The sequence below is a fragment of the Carya illinoinensis genome, chromosome 9 (genome assembly GCF_018687715.1).
Source record: "Carya illinoinensis cultivar Pawnee chromosome 9, C.illinoinensisPawnee_v1, whole genome shotgun sequence".
Taxonomy (NCBI): domain Eukaryota; kingdom Viridiplantae; phylum Streptophyta; class Magnoliopsida; order Fagales; family Juglandaceae; genus Carya; species Carya illinoinensis.
Genome location: NC_056760.1, coordinates 6,754,011 through 6,780,652, shown reverse-complemented (window position 1 = coordinate 6,780,652; position 26,642 = coordinate 6,754,011). Strand labels below are relative to the sequence as shown.

Below are 26,642 nucleotides of genomic sequence, written 5' to 3'. Positions count from 1 at the left end.
GGTGTATCATTCCTATATGGACAAGCATATTCAGAGGCTAACATAGTTGATAGTACCACCATATGATAAATTGTGAAAAAAAAATCTGACACCTAGGCTGACAAATAGGAGAAGATGATGTCATCTCTCATGTCATCCTTTCAAAAGTCTTTAGTTTTGTTTCTACTTTTATCTTTCTTTAATATATATGTTGTCCTCATCTTGATTTTAATATTGATGCCTAACAAATTTATGCCCCCACATGTGTTAAAAGCATGCGTAACGTGTTGAACTTCCCAAAGTTTTAGAACACAAGGAATAAAGACAATAATACATAGCAATATTTCAACAAATTTCATAGTGCCTGAGATGAAAGAAACGTACGTACCTCAAGCCAATTTTTTTTTTTTTGACTTTACCTGGCACGCCAAGTTTCAATAGTCCAAGGTAGGTCTGGACAATAATGACAGGCAGTCATTTTCACTTCTGCGTGCCAGCTTGGGGGGCTTTACAGGAGAGCAGCAAAAGTCCATGAAAATGAGATACTGATGCACGGAAACGTCTAGTGAGCTTCCATGTTTTGTCGGCCAAGCTGGACCCCACTGCCATCTCCTCGTGGAGCTCAACCATGTTCGGGTGCTTCACCATTTTAGACTTATTTCCATATTTTCTCCGTAATAGATTGAAATTCCCTGCCGGCAGTGCCCAAGTGATGTTTTCCAGAATTTTTATTTTTTATTTTCTTATCTTCTCTTCAACATCTACAACTTGGCGACGACCCTTGTTGTACCGTTGCAAATGCCTTCCGGTGCGAGAAACCAAAGCAACCATGTTTTCTTGAGACATCAAGGTCTGGGTTTCAGCCTCAAAGTCACGTAACTTTCTGGTAAGTCCCCCAAACTCACTGTACACTCCCTTACAGAGCTCGAGAGGAGCCAAGGCCAGCTTATACATCACCTGATTTCCTACTCCCATCACCACCATCTGATCCTCGCAGATGGAGTCAAGCTTGTTGAGAATACCACCACAAATGGAGGAGAGCTCAGAAAGTTTGGCTTTGAGAACAGCCATGTACCGGAACTGGAGCAGGGATTCGAGCGGCACCACGACAAGGGATCTGGAACCAGGCGCTAGAGCTGATCTGCAGAACGTAGCCATTTTGAAAGAATTCGGCGAGGAAGCTCCCTATCTTGGTCATGAACTGGCCGGCCGAACGGAGTAGTTTCAGGCCGTGGTCTCATTAACAAAGCCAGGAGCTGCCAGATCCCGCCAGTGGCACCGAGGACGGAGACCTTGTGCTCGGGATGCGAGCAGCGGAGCTTGCTCTGCTTCTAGCTATGGCAGATTGTTCGGATCTGAACATCGTCGACCTCATTTTTCAGGAAGAAGAGAGACTTGGTGCAGCAGTGCTTCACGGTGCCGTTTTTCTTTCTTAAAGTGGACGAAGCTGGTTTTGATCCTCTCGGCTGGATCAAACTTGCAGATCGCATGTTTGCTCCCACCAAGATATGGTGACGGCGGCATCGGAAGGTCAACGTTAACCTCAAATGTTACGGGATTGTTTCGGCCATTACCGCCTCCGCTATACCCATCTTTCTCTCTCCAGCCCATTGAGCACGAAGCACACCAACTCTTTCGAATCGGAGGTTGCGTGAGAACCACGACGAGGAGTTGGATTCTGATGGTTCGTTTGAGAATCGTGCTGATAACGTGTTATGAACTCAATGAAAAAGAGAGAATGAGAGGAGATTCTCTTATTGATCTGTATATCAAACTTATATATTTCTTAAAGAATTCAACGATATATATAGGCGTACAAAGGGGACTATGCTAGCTCACTATGCTAGCACTATGTACTATGCATTTGACGACTAGATAAATGTGGTCATACAATTCAAGATAGTTTATAACAATATTTTTGTTTATGCGAATTTATAAATATATTTTTATAAAATGTCTCTATATACCTTTCATATCTCATTAACAAATAATACTGTGAAAACATATTCCAATGAGAAAGTCTGGGCTTAAACCGGTTCTTCTGCATATACCACATACCGTGATATAGCGAACCCGATCTAACCGCCATGTCACGGTTCATCACTTAAGCCGGCTCAAAACCCATCCCCCTCTCCCCAACAAGAAATCGTGCCTGAGACGCATTCCCTCTCTTCCGAAATCAAACTCATTCTCATCTTCCATTCTCGTTTCCTCTCTTCCAAAACTAGACCCATTCTCCTCCTCAATTCCTGTTTCCTCTCTTTCGAAACCAGAACCACAAATATTGATTCTCAAGTCAGTTTTTTGTTAAATTTATTTCTGAAAATGATAATAACTTAAAAAGTAAAAATTTTTCCATGGAAGAAAAATATAGTTGCAGAACCCAAACTATCAACTATCACCACATCCATAAATCCATGTCATAGTTGCAGAACCCAAAATGGGTTACCTTGCAGATGCCTTTAAACAAACACTGGACAGACAGCAGATTTGTAGAACCTTAAATCGTAGGGGTAAACTTGGAGGGATGGAGGCATGAACTGAAAATGTATTTGAAACCCACTCTTGAGACGCGACACGGACGGGACAGGGAAAAGGGGAAAAGGGAAACTGAATCTAAAAGGAGAAAAAAAAAATTTACTATACACAAAAAAAAAATTTAAAAGTCACATGGACAGTGTGTGGTGTGGGCGGAAGTATAAGCCTAAGTGTAGACTTACTCTATTCCAATTGATCGCAAAATCATGTATTGGAATTGGGATTTGAATGCAATTCAATGGTGAAGGAAGTGTAGGGAAGTTACATATATCAGAAATAATTAATAAAGTACTACAGGCAGATGATCAATACGAAAGGGGGAATATTTAACCTGTGATGGAGATCAGAATGATAGGAATATTTAAAGGAGGAATATGCTACAAAAAGACTGAGAAAATGGGCTTTCTGGCTAGGGCTAGAGAAGCTATGGTCCGGCATGTTTTTTATTTGGAATTAACTTCTAGCCGGTCGATCTGCTATATTCTAAATAATAGCCTTCCAATAATTAAGTGACAAGTAAGCCTCCCATGCCAACTTTCATGTGTCTGCATAGCAGGTGATAAAAATAAACAAAAAGTCTTTCTCCCTCTCCAGTTACCCTTCCCCTCTCCTCCCTCTCAAAAATCTCGAGAGCCCCCCCTCGCCCTTACACCGAAACAAAAGACTCCCCTCTCCCAAATACCAGTGGTCAAAAGGCCATAATATTGAGAATCTGACTTCTCTTCTGATTATTTTCTTCTTCAAAATTTCTTCTCACTAACTGTTTGCATCACCCACTTTAATGGAGATTTTGAGCTCCTGTTGAGAACCATAGAAACCCAACAAGAAAAAAAAATTGCCCAAAAAAAAAATGGAGGTAACGATTATGATTATTTTCTTCCTCAGAATTTCTTCTCACTAACTGCTTGCATCATCCATTTCAATGGAGATTCTAAGCTCCTGTTGAGAAGCATAGAAGGCTCCCACCAAGAAAAAAAAATGCTTTTGGCGGAGTTGATTGGAGAAAGGTTCATGATCTAGTCTAAATTTAGTGGGCTGGGTTCCTCTTTTTTTTTTTTTTTTTCATAGAAATCTTCAATTATGGTAAGAAGGATGCAAAATTTTGCAACCATTTAAATCATGCTTTTGATTTTTTGAAGCTTTGGCCTTTTTGAAATCGACAATCGAGATTGATGTGTTTTATCTCTTTACTGCGGAATTTTATCTCTACTGTAAAATATTTGAAGCTCTGAAGATGACCTTGAGGGCAACAAAATTACAAAACCCCTACCCGCAAAATCTCATTCCTTCAACTAGGAGTAGATGGTAAATTACAGTGAAAAAAGAAGAAAAAATAATCCCTGGAGAGGGTGAAAAAACTAAAGATCGTTGAGATGAGAAACAAATTTCACAAAAACTCGTGTTGTGCGGCAATCTAGAATTTGTGAGGGGTTGCAAATTTCACAGATGCTAGGTGAGGAAGAAAGACAAACCGTAGGAATCTTGATTTTATATGGTGTGATGACTCTTATCATTTTTGTATAAAATTGCTGACATGGCGGGTTTTTATTGGAGGCTGTTAAAGCCTTGGTAATGGACGGACCGTTTCAAAGCGTTTCACTTTTTATTTGCATACGCACTGGTTCACTGTAAGCCCAGTTCTGAAGTCTGCATAAAACCAAATATATTTTACTTACAAATGAAAACTTTCAGAGCACTTACGATGTGACGCCCCCAAATCCCCATGCGCGGACACGGGAAAATCAAGACGTCCGGATGATGACATCACGGGTCATCACCCTATCGATGTGTGCCAAGTGTGTGTATAAGAGACGAATGTGCACTAGAAATACGCAGCGAAAAGCAAGTCAATAACTAAGTACCAGAATTTTTTTTTTCTTGTTTAATACAAAGCTAATCAAAACATACATAAATAAATATTACACGACACGAATATAATTTAATATCAATTACAAAACATAACATCAGCATCCCGGCGGAGCCGCATCCTCGGGCTCAGCCTCCTCCTTCTCATCCTCGATCTTTGCACCAAAATCTAAGGTACCAAAAATGGTGCTGCAAGTAAGTAAACTCCAAACACCACTAGATAAAAACATATAAAACTCAAACAACATGGATGCAAAAAAAGCCAATGTACATGTCCCGCAAAACCACATTTTTACCACGCACGCCAAAAACCCATTTGGCCCATAAAAACATATCCTTAAAACCAAGCCTGGCCATTATCCCAGATAATGGCCCAAACCACCATTTTCCCAGAAAATGGATCAATGCCTCGAAAACCAACATCGCCATTTTCTCAGAAAATGGCCCACATCCGAAAACCATAAAAACAAACTGGTTATGCATGCACCATGATCTCCCCTAGGGATCACCCGCACACCCTGGCTCTGTGCCACACCGCAGGTAACGACTACGCATGTGACACCTAAACGAGCGATGCTCAGACTCGCGCCCAGCGTGTACCTGGCCAGGCCATCCTCTAGCCCTCGCCAGCGAAGGGCCACGGAGTCGGTGAGTAGAGCGATGCCCAAACTCGCGCCCAGCGCGTACCTGGCCGGGCCATCCTCTAGCCCAGCTCCCGTCGTCGCCCAGCGACAACTCAGGGGACGTCACTCAGTATTATCCACTCCCGAGTAACCAGAGGAGCTCCACCAAGATAATAACCCATCCCGGCTTGGGCTCGTGAGACACACGCACCCGAAAATTCATTCACGCCAACAAAATAGGATTTCTCAAATAAAATAAAATGCACGTGCATGCACCATTTAAATTTAATTTCAATGCACAAATCAAATAACCAATCATAAATCAATAAATCAAGCAACTCCGTCCTCCATCCATCCGACCCCCGAACTCCTCGGACTCAGTCCGGAATCAACCAACCAGCAGCAATAATTTATTGTAAGAGCAAAATATATTTAAATCTAAAATTAGGGTCTGGAAAATACTTACAGCGCTATACGGTATTTTTAGAAAGCTTGCGGCGTTGCAAACGGCGGAAGGAAAGCAACGTAACATTGAAAATTCACTGTGGTGGTGGGTTGTAAAATACTCACTTTTAAATGGGGACAAACCAGGGCTTGAGATTGATAGGGAATGGTCTAAGGATGATTATGAAGCTAGTGGAAGTGAAGTTTGGCCGTGGGTGGCGGCGGAAACGGTGGTTGATGGCCGGATTTTCCAAAATGGAAAGCTAGCTCGTGGGAGCTGTTCCGGTGGCTATTAGAGGCCGGAAATTGGTGGGTTAGGACGGCAAGGAACCGGTGATGAAGTGGTGAAGAGGTGGTGGCCGGAGGTGGAGCGACGGCGGCGGATCGAGGCAAAAATCGTGGGGCTTTGTTGGACGTTTTCCGGCCAAACGGCTGGCCGGATAGGGCTGGGATTCAGTGGGGTGGTGCGCCAGAGGAAGGGGGTTCGACCGGTGGGGGTGGTGTCGCCCACGGTGGCCGGACGGCGGTGGGTTGGGGCTAAAGGTGATTCCGGCGTGGGAGAGAGAGAGAGAGAGAGAGAGAGAGAGAGAGAGAGAGAGAGAGAGAGAGAGAGAGAGAGAGAGAGAGAGAGAGAGAGAGAGAGAGAGAGAGAGAGAAGAAAAGAAAAAGAAAGAAAAAAGAAAAAGAAAGAAGAAAAAGAAAAGAGAAAAAGGAAAAAAGGAAAAAGGAAAAAAAAGAGATGTAGGAGGAAATGAGGTTCAATTCTCACTTCGGATAACAAAACAAATCCGCCGAGAATGAGATTAAAAACCGTAAAACAAATAAATAAATGGAACACAACATCAATTAAATAAAAACCAATTAAAATACATTAATTTAAAATAAATAAACTAATATATTAATTAAATTAAAAACAACCCTTCAATAAAAAAATACGTGAAAGCGGGTCATCACATACGATTCTTAAGTATTTGTAGTTCGTTTTTTAGTAGTTTTTCTTTGTAATTTCAGTTTATACTTTCGATTCAAATGAATTTTTCAAGTACTGCGGCCGATCACCAAGCCCAAAAAGTTTGATATCATGGTGATAGCTGCAATTTCATAAAGAAAAACAATCAAATTACAACTTTTTTATAAGTCTATTTCAAATGAAGGGTAACTATATAAAATTAAAATTATTAAGTTATAAAATAGTTGTGGTCATCTGATCATCATGGACCTTAATTTGTCAATGATGCAGACCTAACTCTGCTCCAGGCCACAACAAACTACAAGAACGGCTGTTACAAGAGTGAGACTTTTTAGCTGGCCACATTCATTATAGATCTTGGTCAAAGGCACGTCCCCCAAGACTTCTCTTTTACTTTTAATTGTATAAGAAAGGGCTAAAATCATCGGGAGCTAAGGAATCTGCAAAATTATGGATCTAATTCATGCCCAGGGGGAGGGAGAGAGGGAGCAGTTTCAGGCTCAATCTCATCTGTATAAACATGTATTTAACTATATAGGTTCCATGTCGCTCAAGTGTGCGGTTCAGCTGGGCATCCCGGACATAATCTACAACCATGGGCAACCAATTACCCTTCCTGAGTTGGTCTCAAAGCTCCAAATTCACCCTTCAAAAGCTGGTTTCGTGCCGCGGCTGATGCGCTTACTTGTGCACTCTGGCCTCTTCGCTGCAACAGTTCGTGTCAAAAATCAAGAAGAAGAAGAAGCGTACGATCTTACGCCTTCATCTAGGGTCCTCATCAAAGATCAGGTAAGCAACTTATCACCATTTGTTCTGGCAATGATTAACCCTGCTCTAGTAACTCCATGCCATGATTTGGGAAATTGGCTTCAAGGGGAGAAGGTCACTCCATTTGAGAGTGTGCACGGGATGAGTTTCTGGGACTATAACGACCAAAACCCAGAATTCAATAGTCTTTTCAATGAGGCAATGGCCAGTGATTCTGGAATGATGAACTTCATTATTAAGGACTGCAAGGCGGTTTTTGAAGGGTTGGATACGTTGGTTGATGTAGGGGGTGGTACAGGAACATGCGCTAGGATCATTTCTGAGGAATTCCCTCACTTGAAATGCACAGTTTTCGACCTTCCACACGTCGTAGCTAATTTGGCAGCAGACAGTTTGAAGTTGAATTATGTTGCAGGCGACATGTTTGAGTCTATTCCTTCGGCAGATGCTCTTCTACTTAAGGTATGCGCATTTAATCCTTCCAAAGTCATTTTCGAGTTTTTCTAGTTGATTTCTTGGGCTTCCTTTGCATCTTGACTGCAAATTTCATTCATGGGCGACATATATCTGACTGCTGTAAACTCTGTTCTCTGCTTTTATTCTATATTCAAAATTTTCCTCTCCTTTTTGCAATATTTTTAGTAGCAAATCATGTTTTCTGGTCTCATTTGTGTCGTATCAAGTTATGAACATTCGATTATATAGGTCAATCCAAACCCAACTCGTCAAACTAAACGTGTCAAACTTTCAAATCATAATCCAACCCATTTAGATAATAGATCGTGTTAATCTATTTTGATCCGTTTAATAATTAATTAGAAATATATTAACACAATAGGATTCATTTAAACTCGTTCCATGTAAATAGTTTAAACTAACACACATAATTCATTTGACCTGATTAACATAATTTTACATCAAGGTTAAAAATTTATATTTATTAGTAGCCCCAATATTTTAAAAAATATATATCAATATTTTCAAAATTTTAACATATAATAAAACCAATATTACAAGCCATATAATAACAAATATGAGCACTGATATAAAATTATAATCCAACAATAAAAACACGAATATACTAAGAAATATAAATATTAATACTTAACAATAACAAAATTTTAATTTTGAAATAAAATCTAAATAGGTCAAAACTGGTTGATGTTGACTTGTTAATAAATTGTGTCTTAACAAGTTAATCCGTTTTGATCCAAATCCATTAAATAACATCAAACTCAAACCCTCTAATTTCGTGTCGTGTTCATGTTGGATTCACGAGCCATGTCACATATTGCTATCCTTAGTGATAACTCTGCATTTACTTTAAATTCGTGAAGCTTAACACAAAAGAGTAATTCTATTTGTAAGTTTATATATATAACACCTATGTTAGAATATTTCGTGAAATAATTAAATTTATATTCCATGAAATTTATCTCCTTAAATTTAGTACAAATGATGATTTTCATAGCAAAATTTTTTAATTCGAACCTGACTTTAATTGTTCATCTCTTTCAATTAAATATTTCATGTATTAAGAAAAATCTGATCCAGACATGAGCTAGCTAGCTAGCATTCACCATATAGTAATTTGTAAGAAAAATGATAGACTACCTGCTACTTAACAATTTGTTTACAACTTTAGACTAAAACAATATATTTTTTAAAATTTTAATTTGGCTTTTGTATTGATTTGATGGATTTAAATATTAAAAAATATTATATTATTAAGAGTAGTAAATAGATGGTAATTCGTTTGTAAAGGTATCACTTCTCAATTTGTAAAAGAATTCTAATACGAAATCTTCTTTGACATATCTGCTCTAAAATACAAGGGATCGAAGAAAAGTTTGCTACGGGGCGTAATTATGCTGTACGTATAATTCAGAAACAAATTCCTTAATTAATGATCGTAACATTTTTCAAAGAATGGAGTTGGTTTTACACGAAATATAATATATATATATATATATATATATATATATATTAAATAAGGATTTGAGCCAACTTTCAACACACAAGTGGATTATATATATATATATATATATATTGTTATGAACTAAATGAAAAGAGAGAGTTTCAAGAGATTGAGAGAGAATGAGAGAAGAGATTCTCTTATTGATCTGTTATCAAACTTATTAATTTCTTAAAAAATTCAACGATATATATAGGCGTACAAAGAGGACTATGCTAGCTCACTATGCTAGCACTATGCACTATGCATTTGACGACTAGATAAATGTGGTCATACAATTAAAGATAGTTTATAACACTTCCCCTTTGGATGACCATATTTAAAGAATATGCCTCGTTAAAACCTTGCCAAGGAAAAATCCTGTGGGAAAAAACCAATGGCGAAGGAAAAAGAGTACAGTATTCATATGTATCGCCGAGTGCTTTAGGATTGCCTCATTAAAACCTTGCAAAGGAAAACCCAGTGGGATAAAACCTTAGCGAAGGAAAAAGAGTACAATCAGCACAAGTCTTCAAGACATTACTTCCCCTGAAAAGTGCATGATAACAGGTCTTCAAACCTCCGCATTCCAATGTTCTGCATAATCTTCTTAAATGTTGCAGTTGGTAATGCTTTAGTGAATAAATCTGCCAGATTTTTACTTGACCGTACCTTCTTGATATCAATTTCAACTTTCTTCTCATGAATTGCAATGATCTTCTTGTGTGTATCTGAAAGATAACTCGCATTTGTACATCCAACTAACTGTGGACTTGATCCATGTTGATAAAATAATCACAACTGGATCTTTCTGCTGATCACTACTCTTCTGGAGTTGTACTCTTCTGGAGTTCTTGTAAATAACACAGTTAGTGGAAAATTCATCAACATTAAACTGTTAACCTCATTTTTAATAAAAACGGTAGCCAGCCTTTTAAGATCAGACAAGCACCGCAGATTTTCAACTCCTCTGTAGGTGTCAGGCGTGCTGTCGGGTGCTGCAGCTGTCAGGCGTGCTGTTAGGTGCTGCAGCTGTCAGGCGCCGCAGAGCTATGAAGCTATATTTCGTCTCTTTTCTCTTGCTTCACGAGAGATGTTGTATCATAATTTTCTCTATAAAAGAGATATTCAGCTCATCTTCATTCGCATCTCATCTTCTTCACTTTTCTGTAATCATACTTCATTTTTACTCTGCAATCTCTTTCTACATTTTTACTCTGCAATGGCTCAGCGATCTTCTCATGGCCAATATATGAGGTACTCTGCACCTCGTTCATCAGCTGTTCCTGCTTCTACCACAGGTGCTATCATGCAATGTAATGATCTGACTCATAGGTCAGATAATGAAGCTATCTATGAGCTTGTGAGTCTCGGTACCCGATACTCATCATCCATTGTCGCATTTTCTCAGCGACTGCAATCCAGAACTTGTGGAGTTGACAATCTCTACGAGAATATTGCTATACTTCAGCGACTTCTTCTGGAGTCCAACATGAAGATAGAATCAATAAAGTAAGAGAATAGGAATTTAAAATTCTTGCTTAAATCTTCTTTTCAATTGCCCACCGCTTTAGATGGGGATGCCATGCAGATTCTTGAAGAACAAGAGCATTTGAAGAATGAGGCAAAGTGCCTTAAATTTCTGTAATTCTTGCTTCAAGATAATAATATTTCACAAATATTCATATTTGTGTTTCTATCTTTTGGTAGATGTTCTGTGTGCTCCCTTTTATTTCTTCTTTAATAATGCACACTTCATATCAAACCTATAATATGAATCTGAAATACTAATTGTATTAAAAGATGGTATTTCATGACTAATAACATCATCCATCTTCCCCTTGAAGCCGCAAGGGTTTCAGATTTATATTTCAAATATGTGCAGTTTTTATGAGCTCTTCTGGAGCCTCAATGACATTTAAATCATATATATAAACTGCAATAATAGCTTGTTTCCATTTGCGTTTGGATTGCTTTAGATCATATAAGGATCTTTGAAACTTGATAGAATACATATTTCCAGATGTATTCATATTAGAAGTTTCAGACATTTTCTATCCTTCAGGGATTTTCATATATATATCATGATCCAATGATTCATATAAATATGCAGTTTAATCATGCATATTCAAACTCTCGGTAACTTTCAAGCTAAAATCTCAATATGATTTTAACCACTTTAAAATCATATCAATATTGTTTCTTCGAGAAACTAACTTGTGATTTCTATATCACATTTTCATATTAAAAACTTCAGGCTTTTTATATCATGTATATAAATATCTACTGATATTTAACAAAAATCACCTCTTTAGGTGTTTGGACTTCAAGTCCATATTTACCACATTTTATTTAGTGATATCAATTCTGCAGGAATTGAGAAACTGACTCGTGATTTATATATCACATTTTTATTTCCTTTTCATAAATACCCACTGATATTCAACAAGCATCACCTCTTTAGGTGTTTGGACTATAAGTCCCTATGCATCATATTTTACTAGTGAATCAATTCTACAGGAATTGTTTCTTTCAAATTTGGCCAATATTTTACGTCGTATTCTTCGACGGTTCTTGATTCACTTTATCCATTACTTCTGGTAATGTCAATTGCCATCTCATATGGATATACGTTGTCGACAACGATTTTATTTCTATCCATAATTTCTCCTTTATTCATGAAATGTAACGAGATCTCGTTATTTTCAGATACCTGTCCCTTTTCAATGGAAGACATTTTTATGAAAAACCTCTTCAAGAGGCACTCTTTAGGAGATTTATACTCTTTAAGAGTTTATATAGGAGAATTTTATACAGAAAATTTGGATGGACTTTATTGCTTGTTCTGTGGGTATGGCCTCTTCAGGAGCACCAAATTATTTGTGCTTTTCTCTTTTGAGATGCTCTATCTTTTGTATCAATACGTCTCACATGTCTTTAAACATGTCTTTAGACTGCTGAATTTCTTAATTGTCCTACAGGGACTTCAATCCTCGCTGGGATTTTAGCAGCTAGAATATGAGACATTTTTATCTTATTGTATCCAAAATTTAATTATCATCTGAACTTCTAGTTCACATATGATAATCAAGATAACGTCGAATAATTTCATCTTATTTGCTTCTGGCAAATCTTTTCTTTCCACTTCTGGTAGTAAGACTTTATAATAAAAGAATCTTCTGGTTCTTTCATGGACGTCCATATGAAAATCATTCGACTTATCGTAATTGATTTTGGATGATCAAGATAACCATTAAAATATACAAATATTTTGAATCATATCACCTTTTGATGCATCATAATATTTGATTCGATAATTTGTATAATATTATCTCAAAGAGAAAACTTACAGCTTTTCCAATACGAGCTTCTGGCCCGAAAAGATATTCATTATCACGTTCAATCTCTTAGTTTCTTTGAATGAAACGCATCATTCTTTTCACTTCAGGGAATAGAATGATATAAATTCATTATCATTCACTTCAGGAAATGATATAGATCTAGTAAGACGTGACTAATGATTCTTATCAAAAGCTCATTATTTTGCTCAGTCACTGAAAGACTAGATATAAATTTAGAATATATTGTGAACGTTTACATTTTATATTACTACTTCAGGAGCATACTCGATATTGCTACTTCAGGAGCACATTCGAAATGTTCATTCAAATATATATTCTTTCCACAATTTCAATTATGCAACTTCAGGTGCATAAATTATAATGTTTTAGGACGATCCTTCAGGGATGCTCCATTTCCATGCTCAGATAAATTATATCAATAATTCATAACAAGTATTAAAAGAATAAATAAAACTTGTATCTGAACTATATAAATAAACATAGAATTTATCAAATAATAATAATGAATATAATCATAAATATTCACCTCAGTAATTATAAATAATATATTAAAAACTTACTTGAAGTTCATAATTTGTTTCCAACATAATCTCGTGCAGCTGTCTCTAGACTTTATCATGTGAAAGCTGCATGTGTTATCAACTCCACCTTTTACTCAAAAACTTTCAAAAAAAGTCTAACTTATCCAGCGCCTCAATAATCATAACCTATCATGTAAACATGTCAGAAAGAAAAATAGCAGCCCATGAAACTGAAATGTTTAGCACAGAATTGAAAATAAGAATATAGCTTGCGAGGCGTGGGTCCTGCTCGTTTTGGCACAAGCTTCAGAGGTGGCCGATGCAAGTCTCCTTCTCTTTCATTATTTTTATTTTATATTTTATTTTTAAAATATTGCCAACAAGCCCCACGCTTTTGACTTTTTGTTTTTTTTCTCCTGTAGAAAAAATTAATAGAAATTATTAGTTAAATATAACATGCCAACCTAATGGAATTTGTTAGTCAATTATGGCATGCTAAATCATTAAATTTTTTTTTTATTATTATTTTGCCGCAGTCTCTAGTTTAGAAAAAGATCCAGCTGCCGACACTAGTTCCGAATCCCAAGAACTTGTCTCCTTCCACTAGTCTTCGTCTTTGTCAGGGACGGCGCTTTCCCCTTACCGACCTACCTTTGAAATTACTTCCCTTTGCGATAGATTTACTATTGTTCTCCCTTCGGACATCATCAGGCTTAGATCTTGGCAGGTTTTTTATCGACCACACGATAGGGAACAACACCACGCAGCAGCAAACCATATCGACCAGCAAGAACAGCTGCTTCCAGGTGACCCAATCCTGCGCGAACGGCCCTTTCTCGTCAATAGCGACTTGAGCTATGTTTGCCACGACCTGAAGCGGGATCACAATCGAAAACTCTACTAAAGCCACTAGGTACATCAATATTACCCACTACAAAGCCATCTCTCTCTCTCTCTAAATATTCTTCTACTTCTGCAGATGAACCCCGGCCTTCGGTCTTGCTTTTGGGTTTGGGTTTAGTTGAGGACAGAGTAGTTGGCGAGGAGACACGTGATGCGGTCCACCATAACTGGTGCATCTGGAAAGAAGAACTGGACGGGCCAAGATGGTTCGGAGCTGGGTCTCCATGGTCGAGTAGTCGGAGATGGCATAGATGCTAGATCTGTCGGTTGATCCTTAATCTTTGAAATCAACGACCAAGATCGGCTCATGCTCATCCTCTCGTTTCTCGTTCACGGTCTCGCAGCTATAAATCGTGGATCTCTCTAGACAGAGATCTAAGAATCGAAGGTCACCATTAAGTGCACGAACTTTTGAAGATCTAAGAGTATGCCGATGGCTTGCAGGTGTTTGGTGTGGCATACGCACCACTACAATAGTATTCCAGCTGGCCAAAGAGAGATGAGTGCTGGAGTAGGTAGAGTTGGCCTGGTAGGTGGCTTGGTAGGCTGTGAAAAAATGCATCGTGCTGATAACGTGTTATGAACTAAATGAAAAGAGAGAATTTCAAGAGATTGAGAGAGAACGAGAGAAGAGATTCTCTTATTGATCTGTTATCAAACTTATTAATTTCTTAAAGAATTCAACGATATATATAGGCGTACAAAGGGGACTATGCTAGCTCACTATGCTAGCACTATGTACTATGCATTTGACGACTAGATAAATGTGGTCATATAATTAAATATAGTTTATAACATATATATATTGTGATTTTCATTATTATTATATATTGATGGTGAAATGAATAAAAATGCAGTTGGTTTTACACGGTTGGAGCGATGAGCATTGCGTGAAGATACTGAAAAAATGCCGAGAAGCTATTTCAAAGAATGGAAAGGGCGAGGGGAAAGTGATAATCATAGACGTAGTGATAAATGAAAAGAAAGAAGAGCATGAAATGACTGAAGCGAAGCTCTTGTTTGATATGTTGATGATGGTTGTGACTTCTGGAAAAGAGAGAGATGAGAAGGATTTCAAAAAGCTTTTCTTGGAGGCTGGTTTCAATCGCTACAAGATTACACCAATTTATGGCTTAAGGTCAGTTATCGAGGTTTATCCTTAAGCTTTATCATGTGGCGTGACATTTAACAAATCAAGTATTGTAAGCTCTTTTAACTTTATTCATTTTCATGTATTCTAGATTTGCATGTATACTTGAATTAATACTATATAGCTAGCCTCTATATATATGTGTGTGGTGTTAGCTAGACATAAAATAACATCATCCAAAAATTTTATATTAAAAAGATTCATCTTTGGGTATGTTTGGATGTCAAACTCAACTTAGTGCACTTCACTTTTAAGCTGCTTGGGACATCCAAATACATAAATGAGTGCAGTTCAACTTGAATTCATTCCCCATTCTTGAGCTGATAATTGATATCGGTTGTCCATTACATTTCAAGTGCATTACTCATTGACATGTGTTGTTGGGCCCCACAACTCAAACCCACAGTATGACATTTGTTCATTAATCCTTGCGCTAGAATGAAGTGTAGAAAACTTTTTTTTTTTTTTGTAGGTTCATCGCACTGTAGGGAGATAATAATGTCAGTAAACAATAGATATTTATGGTGGGTTCCAATAATTTTATAATTTTTCATAAATTAACCTAAACTCATCTTAACATCTAAACACATTTTAAAGATATTAAGTGGGTCTAACAAAACTCACTCAATCATCTCAACTTACTATTATTTATAAAGAATTCAGATCAACCTAGCTTAGTTTAACATTCAAACGCAATCTTAATCTTGTCTATGAAATTCTCAAGAACCTATATATATATAGAGAGAGAGAGAGAGAGAGAGAGAGAAGGCCAGGTAGCCCATTGCCCCAAAGGTGTCTTGCAACCTAGTTGTCATCGAGGAATCACTGGCCTTTGCCTCATGTAGTTGAATCAAATATTATTAGAATATATTATTTTTGTATTGAAATTTTAAAAAGTTGAATTGTTTATTTTATTTTTGTATTGAGATTTGAAAAAGATGAATTATTTATTTTATTTTATATAAAAATTTAAAAAAGTTATAATAATTAAGATGAGATGAAATGAGAATTTTTTAAAAGTGAACAAGAAGGTTCATAATTTCTTAGAGTGATCGATCGGCCTTAATTTAACTATTATAACAAAATGATTTTTTTTTATAATTTTATCAATATGATTATATATTCAAAACGCTTGATTTAAACATGTACCGCATTATATTAGAGATTTTTTTTTTTTATGTCCTTTTATATATTTAAGATGTTTCATTTTAATTTTATTTTTTCACTATATAAATAAAAATATGGATTTATACAAATCGAATCAAGTTTCATATGATTTGAATTGTTTGGTCATACTCTATAATAATTTTATGGGTGTTGATGTGCCCGATGGTTGTCATGACCGAAGTTTGTTTTCATTTTTTTATATTACAAAAAAAGAATAAAAAAAAACACCGGTGATTTCTTTCCCTCATAACCGTTGGGCATGCAAGCATTTCTCTAATTTTATATTCAGAAACAACTTAACTAGTGAATAAGCCAAGCTAGATTGGAGTTTCACGAAGCCAGCCTAAAAAGACTTGTCGATGGAGTACTAGTCTTATTTATTTACATTTTTTATAGTAAATGATATTCAAACCTAGGCAGGTCGATGACCCTGCTCACATCTTGTGTTTATTTTATATTTAAGGGTGTCTAAGTCCTAGAAGGCGGTTTACAAATTCCTCTCATTCACATTTACAGTGGAACTTTCTCATGACGAATGCCCAAAACTTCGTGCAAAGACTTTAAATTATATAAATCTTACGTTTAAAATTTCAGATATTCACTGAGTTTAATGTGACGATGGCATGGCTAACCAAAGTCAACATCTGGCAGCTATAAAAAATATACTCCTTTTTCTAAGATAATCTGCACCGAAAGGAAGAAAGAAAGAAAATTATGGCATTCCAAAAGGAGTACCTTGATTTGGTGTTGGTTCCTAGTGGATTGCTCGTCATGTTTGCTTACCATCTCTTCCTTCTCTACAGATACGTTAATCTTCCTCACACCACTGTCATGGGTTTTGAGAACAACGACAAAGTTGCTTGGGTTGAAAGAATCATGCAGGCCAGTATGCATTCGATCCCCTTCTGCCTCCATCCTTCTTATTTAACCAAACTCACCATTAACTCTGCTAATTATGATTAATCGATCATTTCAGATTGATAGAAGGGATATTGGTACGGCTCTATCCGTGATATCATCCAACATATCAGCAGCAACTTTCTTGGCATCAATTTCCTTAACTCTCTGCTCTCTGATTGGAGCTTGGATGGCAAACTCCTCCAATTACTTTATGCAGGGTTTAGTCTATGGAGATACAAGGCCTTCCACCATGTCCATCAAGTACATAAGCCTCCTAATCTGCTTCCTCCTTGCTTTTTCATGCTTTGTTCAGTCAGCAAGGAACTTTGTCCATGCAAACTATCTACTAAGCACCCCAGATAGTAACATTCCTGTAAGAAATGTGGAATTGGTAATTCTAAGGGGTGGTGATTTTTGGTCACTCGGGCTTAGAGCACTTTATTTTGCTCTTGATATTCTTCTATGGTTTTTTGGGCCAATACCCATGTTTGTTTCCTCAATCGTAATGGTGATAATCTTCCACTACCTCGATACAAATACAACTCTGTTGCATAAACATGGTTCTCCACAGAAGCAGATGGTCGAAACCGTGGCTGTCTGAATATCCATGCCAGATTCGGCTACCCTCCAGCATCATGGTGCCTTCTGTTGTAATTTTTGAGTTAACCCTTCTTCTGTTGTAATTTTCAACCATAATCGCTTTTGAGTTGTGCCTTCTGTCGGTCAAACTGGGTGCAGCACCGTATGGCTATCCATGATATTATGGTTGAAAATTAGATGATTACTAAAATGGTAATCATCGTCCGTTACTTTTTATTCCATGATATTAAAAAAATAGGTAAATAAATTATTATGTCTGTTAATCTCTTTAACATCTTCTTTCAATTCGGAGTAGTTGTGTCGCGTCGACTAGGAATTGTCAGGTGACGATTTCCGCCCCAATAACAACCGGATACATAGCCGCAAAAACAAAATCAAAGAAATGGGAAAATGGCCCAGGAATGACGAGATCTTTAAGATCATGAATTACTAATAGGTCATTGTTGTGATCTGTGATTCTGTATCATCATCTGTTTCCGAAGCTGCTGGTCAGAAGACAGGTGTTTCCTAAGCAAAATATGAAGACAGCAGAATCATTTCCGGCAAGTTATTTCGTCGGTAGCTGTAGCTCTTAGCATTGCCAGCTTTGCTGGAAAAAGTGTTCGTCCCATTAATTTAATTAGAGATGGGTTCCCATGATTAGGTACGTAAACAAGAGGGTATTCCATATAATCTCATGTGATAAACATGAACTGCTAATTTATTTCATTTGTGTAATGTCTCAGTGATGCATATATTATGGGCCACGCACAATAATAATGTTGCATATATTAAATTAAGAAATAATAGTTAAAGTCCTGATTGTGTGAGTACATTATAATTATTTAAAAAATAAATAAATAAATACAAGGCTCATATGAAAATAAATAAATAAATAGTAGACTCTACTCTTTTTTAAAATAACTACACAATATTTACACTCTCAATAACTATACGTAGCATTACTTACTTTCGCTTAAACCGAAGACATTCGGATATTGTCTCGGTTAATGTTAACTTGTATCTATCTCACAATCTGGCCAATAAAAACAAAACTGAACTCTCATGACAGTAAGCGTGGTCCTGTTGTTAATACTACAATAATAACTTTCTTGTTATCTATTGATTACCAAATGTTCATTTGTTCAATGTAGTAGCGTAAAAATAATATGTTGACATATTCTTATGACAAAATTTTGTCCAATTGGATCGTAAATAGGTTGAGTATAATCTAAATTGCAATTGAAACAAAAAGTACAAAAATTGCAAATTTTCAAGACTTGACCATATCGACTTTGGAGTAAATCAGTCCGCATCAGATTTATGTGAGATTGGTGGTGTTGGAAAGTTAACTCAATTATCTAAAAATTCATATTTTACAAAACAACTCGACAATATCACAGTCGAAAAATTAGATCAAAAGTTTACTCGAGCGAGAATTTCGAGAATCATTTTTCACTCAAATACTAGATATATATAAAACAAGATGCATGACTTATAGAGTGTAGAGAATTTTAAGTGGTGACTTAAACCCAGAATGGTATTAGATTTTGAACATATTCTTCAAAGGAATTTTTCAATTCGTTAGCAAAATTGATGTATTGATTTTTTTTTTTTTTTGGTGATGTGATTGATTGTTTGCTAATTTAAATAGTCCAATAAATTTGGAAAACGCATATTCGCCCCCATCCAGGTGAATTAGGGACCTGAGCCACTAATTTTCCACTTTATAAATTGAAGATAAGTGGAATTAAAAGGTCCAACTAGTTCTTGCAGCCAAACTTTGAGGAGTCAAAGTTGCGTTTAAAAATAAAGATATCCAAAACACCACGGTTTTCTTCTCGCATAAATATATTACAGATCACCCAAGAGTGAGAAGCAAGAAACTCCTCGTCTGTTGTTATATCAGAAAGAAAGAAAGAAAATCATGGGTTTCGACAAGGAGGAGCTTGATTTGGTGTTGGTCCCTGCTGGGTTGCTGTTCATGCTAGCTTACCACTTCTTCTTTCTTTACAGATACTTTCATAGGCCTCACACGACGTTTATGGGCTATGACAACAATGACAAGAGAGCTTGGGTCAAAAGTATTATGGAGGCTAGTAGTACCCTCCCTCTCCTTCCCATCTTTTGTTGTTCAACCAAAATTGATTTTGGCAAATTTGCTCACCTTTTCATATTGGAAATTGCAGAACAAGGAAAAGGGTGTCAGCGCGGCTCTGACTGTGACCAGCTCCAACACAACTGCAGCGACTTACTTGGCAACAATCTCTCTGACTCTTTGCTCTCTCATTGGAGCTTGGATTGCAAACTCTTCCAACATCTTCAGAAGCGAACTAATCTACGGAGACACAAGGGCATCCACCATTTCCATCAAGTACATAAGCCTCCTGACCTGCTTTCTTCTTGCTTTTTCGTGTTTTATTCAGGCAGTAAGGCACCTTGTCCGTGCAAGCTATCTGATAAGCAACCCAAGTAGTGAAGTTCCTGTGAGTAGTGTGGAGTTGGCAGTTATAAGGGGAGGTGAACTTTGGTCACTCGGGCTTAGAGCCCTGTATTTTGCTCTTAATTTGCTGCTGTGGTTTTTTGGTCCAATACCCATGTTCGTTTCCTCCATCATTATGGTACTATTCCTCCATTACCTCGACTGCAATACAACTCCATTGAATAAGTATGGATCTGCAGGGAACTAGATCGATGGTCAAAAAAGACAGGTCAGCGGCATGTCTAAATGAGCCCCCAGATCTGAAAATTGTCTCTGTTTATTAATGAAGCACTAAACCATGGAGTTTTTTTACATCAAAATTTTAGTAGGAAGATAGTTTGAATTGAATATTTTTTGAGTTTTAGAAAAGGAATGGTGAAAAGTTGAATAAAAAATATTATAAAGTTAAAATATTGTTATAATATAGTTTTGTAATATTATTTTTGTTTATATATTTGAAAAAATTGAATTGTTTTTTTATTTTTTATTTGAAAGTTTAAAAAGATTGTAATGATAAGTTTGAAAATATTGTAATGAATTTGAAAATATTGTATTTAAATTATGTTTGAAAAAAAAAAAGATAGAATGAGATAAGATGAAAATTTTTAGATGAGATTTATCCCTCCTTGCAATCTTAAAATCTCTTGCCTGATTTGAAAGGGCATTTTTCATCTAGCTCCCTTGAATCTAATCGATTAATTGGTCCACAATTGCTTTATATATAACCTCTCCACAAAACTTGTTTGCTCTTATCAAGCAACGTAATTCTCATAACTTTAACATCAACTCGATCGGTCGTTTTCACAATAATAAGTACAATTAGATTCCTTCGGCCACATTAATAAAGACAGGAACATCCCCATATATATCTTTCATAGAGAAAACTATAGTTCATCCTTCATTATTAGGGGTTGAAGATCGAGACACGTCGAGTTATTTGTTAGCCGCACATTCTTTCTTGTGGCTACATTCAATCTAATTAAGGACCACACCCCGTTCCGCATGGGACAAGGGATGGGGTTTTCATCTTCACCCCACTAGGCAAGGGTGGATTGAAACCGCACCCCGCTCTGCCCCTGCTCAACTCAAAGATCTATGGGATCTATAAATTATTTTTAGATCTAAAATTTTTTATAGATGCAAATTATAACATAATTTAAATTATAAATTAAAAGTTATACATTCAAAAAGAATATAAACTCATTAGAGTTTATTTTGGATTGTATTGGCCTTCTAAGTCAATCTTTATATAGGAGGTTAAGGCAATACAATAGTCAAACTTAAGTAATGTGAGACTTGAATTCAATTTCAATTTTTTAACAAATTGTATATATCTATATACAATATATTTATTTAAATTATTTATATAATTATAAAAATATAATTTTTTATATTAAATAGGAGAGGTGTGCACTGTGCAGGGTGGGGCCTCACGGGGATCAGCCCACACCCTGCCCCTGTTGGGAGTCTTCTATGCGGGGCGGGGTAGCGGGTGGCGGGCCCCCGCTGCCCACCCTGACTTCCAAGCAATGTTTGTTATCCTAAACCTTGTACGCCTTCCACCCCCTCCGCGGATATAATATATGTATATATTTATATGACTACACCAACAGTACTGCTAGCAATAGTAGTGATCTTCCTTAAAGAGAAGGATTTGTTAATGTGGAGAAGTCTATGGGCATAGGCCTTCCTTAATGTGTAGAAGTATATGGGGAGCTTTGAATCTGCTAAAAGAAGGATTAGTGTGGAGAACAAGGAATGACAGGAGTATAAACATATGGGGAGACAGGTCGGCTTTAACTCCATCTTCCTATCAAGGCATTTAAGGTCCAGTTAAGTATCCTGACAGACAATCAAAAGTGGAGGAAATCATTGATGCAGAAAGGGCTGTATGGAAGAAAGATTTCATTTAGGAAGTGTTGGGCAAGGAAAAGGCAGGTAGGGTGAGCAGAATACCTCTTAGTAGAATGGGCTTCGAAGATAAACATATTTGAGGCTTTTCAAAGTCAGGGATTTTTTCAGTTAGAAGTGCAAATCACCTTGACATGAGCTTAAAAACTGAGGAAAATGGTGAACCCTCAAGTGTAGTATATAATGGTGTGGCTTGGAAGGAAATCTAGAATATGAATGTCCTTGGTGTGATCAAAAACTTCATTTGAAAAGCTATTAATGATTATTCACCTACAAGGAGAAATCTGGTTAGAAAGAACATCATCAAGAGTGCCATGCGTCCTATTTGCAATAGAGAGGAGGAGACAGTTTGCCACTCTTTGTGGAGCTATGTGGCTTCTCAAATGTATGGGCAGAATCTGCTAGCCCTGTACAAAAATGGGCTAGTAGTGAAGATGATTTCTTAACATTATAGAGAATGATGGTAAAGAAGCTAAAACAGGAGGACCTGGAAAAGGCTGCAGTCATGCTGAGATGTATCTAGTTGAGAAGGAACGGGTTTGTTTTTTAGGATAAATATACCTGTCCGAGAATGGTTGCAAGAACAACAATGGATAACCTTGTAAAGTACCGAATGGCACAGAGAGAGCACTTGGATCACCATAAAACTGAGGGGATAAGTTGAAGTGGAGCTAGATGGAGGAAACCAAAAGGCAGTGAGGCAAAGGTAAATTGGGATGTCTCTTTTGATTCAAAAAGTCACAAAATGGGGGCATGGATTATTATTAGAAATGGGGAGAGGGAGATCCTAGCCACACTTCGTATGAGCAAATTGAGAGTTTGTCAACCCACTGCTGGTTGTGATCTATGATTTAAGAAGGGCCTTGAAATTCTGTACAGAGTTGAACTTTACTAGTCATTTTTGAAGGAGATGCTTTGGTTGTAGTAAGGACTGGACATGGTATGGACAACTGATAGAAGAGATGAAAAGAGTTTTCAATGGTAGACCAGAGTGGAAAATACAATATACAAGTAGATAGTAATAAAGTAGCCCATGAACTAGCACAGATAGCTACAGAGAATAGAGAGGAGCTTGTATGGATTGAGGATGGTCCTTTAGAAATTGCCACACTTGTTTTACAAGACAAACTTTGTAATGGTTGATATAGTGCAATGAGGGAAGCTTGGACATACAATTTTCACTTCTGTTTCCAACTAATTAGTCATTATCCCCTTGATGTTTAGTTTGCTTTCTTTTGTTTTCCCCCTAATTTTCTGGTTCTCATACTCAATTCTTGATTCGTTTCCTCTTATAAAGAAATTAAAGATTTATGGTATTTAAACCGTAGTAAATCTTAGTATCGTAGAATCAATATAGAGGACAAAAACTTATCTAAATTACATTCACCTTCTTGCTATATTTAAAAATTGTTTTTATGTGTCATGGTATTATGTGTGGAGAAATGTTACAAATACAAAGAGATTTTACAAACTAACATCGCTTCATATGATACGCTAGATTCATTTTATAATAAAATAATTTTATAATTTAATGTACTGTATTAAGTTATATTAATTTGTATATTTATTTTTATAAAATCTCTACGTGTCTAAAGGATTTCTCTTCTGAGTGTCTTATATAGAGATATGGTATTCAGGTCTTGGTGCCCAACACGATGCCCTCAGTGCAAACAGATGAGTTAAAATTAGTGGACTGGACAGAGAAGAAGTTCTGGATATGGCAGTGGCCCATCCTTGCCCTGCGGTCTCTGCTGGGGATTTGTACCCTCCGTGGCCTAACAAAGTACCCCCAGCCTAATAAAGTTAAGGGCCAAACTGGGCTACAAGCCCACTTTAACTCCCCCAGCTAAAACAGAGAGGAAAACAAAAGGACCTCTTTACGTACTACGGTATCTCTATTTAATTCAAGTGTAGAAGCTCCCTGAGTCTTTATTAATTGTAAAGAGTAACTTGGATTTCGATTTTGGCATTTTACACATTGAGTTCTCACAAATATAATTTATTACTGGACTTCATTTTTATTTACTAGATTTCAATTTTGAATTATAGTAATTGCCAGAGCCTTTATTTTATGAAAAATAATAGCTACAATCGTAAGTGTACAAATTCTATATAAACACTTAAATAAATAAATAAATACAATATATACATTAAAAGAAATTCATTTTATATTATAAGCTATGTTCCTAAGCTAAAAGTGAGGCAAATTAATAATATTTGGGACATATGCTTCTATTTTAACAAAAATCAAAATTTTGTAACTATATCATCCAATCAAAATCTTATCAGATTTTCGAATGATCTAGCCGTCATATGGCAAGACTGACATGACCATAATTTAGGTGACATAATTTTAAAAAAATAATTTAAAAAGTAAATAAATGAAAATAATTTAAAGCAGCCTAGCTAAGACATAAATAAGAGTAGCTGTTGTCATAAATAAAGGTACCTTGCCATTTTAATGGACTCGTGAGCATGCTCTGCTCTCTCTGTGTCTCTCAGCAAATTGGCACTGTACTCCCACATTATATCGAGGCACCTTCTCCATCAATCAATAATCATAATTATTAAATCATAAACAAATTAAATGCAGCAGTCAAAACCATCACATCTACCACCCTAACTATTACCCTTTGCCAGGTCAGTCCGTCAGAATCTGACACTTTTACCTCTCCTGACCGTACGATCATGGCGATGTAACCTTATAAGTAGCCGACAGCTTCTGATGAGACAAAGACCGGTCAAGTTCCTTTTTGCTATTCTTCCGTGGTTCGTTAACCTTCCACTTATATCCCGCCACGTATCATCCATCAGAACTTCCGGATAAGAGTACCGATGATGTTACGTGCGGCTCAGTATAATCCCTCCGCAGGGAGGTATCGACCCCTCTGTCTGCGTGTTTGACATGTGGACGATTTGGGAGGGAAGGAGAGTAGACTACAAGAGTGGAGTTCGAGCGCGTGAGGGATGAGTGACGTGACTAAAGTACGATGAAAGGCTGTCTTTGGGCAGAGACAGACAGCACCCGCGTAAAATCCGAGGGGTCTCTGCCAAAGTTGCCTTTAGTCATTCGTCTGGCTTTTCTATCATTTGACTCTTTCGTTCCTGCCCACGCGCTTCGACAATTTTTTTTGTGACCTGTCGACTTCTGAGTAGGGACCACGCGATTAGAAGAGCGTACGTGTGTAACACGATGCAGTATGGGGATGCAGTGCCGTGAAAGATTTTTGGTTCAGTTTCTGTTTGGGAAAAAAATGAATAATCCGAGAAATATTATTGGAGGCACTTGGAAGAAATGATTCGGTTCGCGATGGTGTGTGTCCCACTCGCTTTCTGCTTAGAAAACACAAGTGGGTGTGTGTGTGCGCGCAGATTTTGGTGTCACGGTAGATTTGTTTATCTCTTATAAGAGAAAATAAAGTGAGTTAGGTCTTATGCGAATGTCGAGATAAGATGAGATCATGACAATAAATATGTAAATAGTTTTGAAATAATTTATAAATAATAATAATAATAATATAAATTAAATTATTTTATTAAATTTTAAAAATTAAAATTAAAATATTATAATTTCCTTTTAATATTTGAAATTTTTTAATAATTTTTATATTTTATCTGAAAGTTTGAAAAAATAATAATAAATAGATAATAATTAAAAGAAAAAGTTGAATATTTGAAATTAAAAAATAGATGTGTTTGAATATAAATAATGTTTAAAAATAAAATGAGATGAAATAATATGGATGTGATGTATTGAGAATGGTATCCAAATCATCATGCCTTATTCTATTAGTACAAATTTCTTAATATAAAAATGTTTTATTGTAAATATTTACATATCGTTTTAGATCGAGTACTAAGTGACATATTTATGCCCCGACTTATAAATATAATAACTTGTATAGAAAATAAATTGTTGAAAGATAATTAGATGGTGGATATTATGTAAAAAAGGAAACAAAAATTAGGTGAGGCATTTGTCCCATTTCATCGTTACTGTTTGGTACCAGGGAAAAAATGTTGGGAGTACTAGTTAGTATTGCTGGGTAGAGTAGTACTGAGTGGGCCAGTGCCACAAAGGAGTCTGCAAAAATAACTGCACATAAAATTTTCCTATTATAGATATTAGATATGTCATGCAAGTTGCCACTGTCACTTTGTTCTTGATGGGAAATTTTGGTTTTTAACTCATAAGAGGGACCCAAAGAAAATGATCCTATCATCTTGTCTTGTATTATAGTTTCAACCGAAGAAAAGAAGATAAGGATTAGACACGACAAATGTTAAACATTTTGTTCGATCTTTGGTCTTATAATCCTTGCATTGGCCTACAAAATCAAAACTTTAAAAAACATGGCGCTAGCTTCTCACGACCTCCTTTTCTTTTTCAATTTTTTTACTATTTGCTTCCCATGAATCCCCTAGTACTCATGTCGAGCAGTTGATATCATGCATAGAAAATCTTTTGTCTCTAACAACTGAATCAGAATGATATTGGAGTGTAGAAACAAAAACCAGGATATAT

The 26,642-nt window shown here is 36.5% G+C and overlaps 2 protein-coding genes across 8 annotated transcripts; both read left to right on the top strand.

The window, feature by feature from the left end:
* Positions 1–6,695: 6,695 nt before the first annotated feature.
* On the top strand, positions 6,696–18,017 carry LOC122277823 (trans-resveratrol di-O-methyltransferase-like). Of its 3 annotated transcripts, XM_043088010.1 has the most exons (5): positions 6,696–7,209; positions 7,303–7,650; positions 14,786–15,066; positions 17,049–17,127; positions 17,222–18,017. In XM_043088010.1, the coding sequence occupies exons 1-5, from the start codon at positions 6,871–6,873 to the stop codon at positions 17,744–17,746; spliced, it is 1,572 nt and encodes a 523-aa protein (XP_042943944.1). In that variant the 5' UTR covers positions 6,696–6,870; the 3' UTR covers positions 17,747–18,017. The 3 variants fall into 3 exon arrangements, with proteins under 3 accessions (XP_042943944.1, XP_042943943.1, XP_042943945.1); XM_043088009.1 differs by having other exon boundaries at positions 6,700–7,650; XM_043088011.1 differs by having other exon boundaries at positions 6,709–7,650; positions 17,049–17,131; positions 17,222–17,364.
* Positions 18,018–19,416: 1,399 nt separating this feature from the next.
* Positions 19,417–24,138, top strand: LOC122275008. Of its 5 annotated transcripts, none has more exons than XM_043083905.1 (3): positions 19,417–19,823; positions 19,914–20,098; positions 23,755–24,138. In XM_043083905.1, the coding sequence occupies exons 1-3, from the start codon at positions 19,652–19,654 to the stop codon at positions 23,965–23,967; spliced, it is 570 nt and encodes a 189-aa protein (XP_042939839.1). In that variant the 5' UTR covers positions 19,417–19,651; the 3' UTR covers positions 23,968–24,138. The 5 variants fall into 5 exon arrangements, with proteins under 5 accessions (XP_042939839.1, XP_042939841.1, XP_042939837.1 ...); XM_043083907.1 differs by having other exon boundaries at positions 19,439–19,819; XM_043083903.1 differs by having other exon boundaries at positions 19,444–19,819; positions 19,914–20,435.
* The last annotated feature ends 2,504 nt before the right edge of the window (positions 24,139–26,642 follow it).

Excerpts from the sequence above, each read along its gene's own strand:
- LOC122277823 (XM_043088009.1), top strand. The coding sequence starts at position 6,871 with ATGGATCTAATTCATGCCCAGGGGGAGGGAGAGAGGGAGCAGTTTCAG. Across the intron at positions 7,651-14,785 it reads CAGATGCTCTTCTACTTAAG|TTGGTTTTACACGGTTGGAG; the intron begins GTATGCGCATTT and ends ATAAAAATGCAG. Across the intron at positions 15,067-17,048 it reads ACACCAATTTATGGCTTAAG|ATACGTTAATCTTCCTCACA; the intron begins GTCAGTTATCGA and ends CCTTCTCTACAG.
- LOC122275008 (XM_043083903.1), top strand. The coding sequence starts at position 19,652 with ATGGGTTTCGACAAGGAGGAGCTTGATTTGGTGTTGGTCCCTGCTGGG. Across the intron at positions 19,820-19,913 it reads GGGTCAAAAGTATTATGGAG|AACAAGGAAAAGGGTGTCAG; the intron begins GCTAGTAGTACC and ends TGGAAATTGCAG.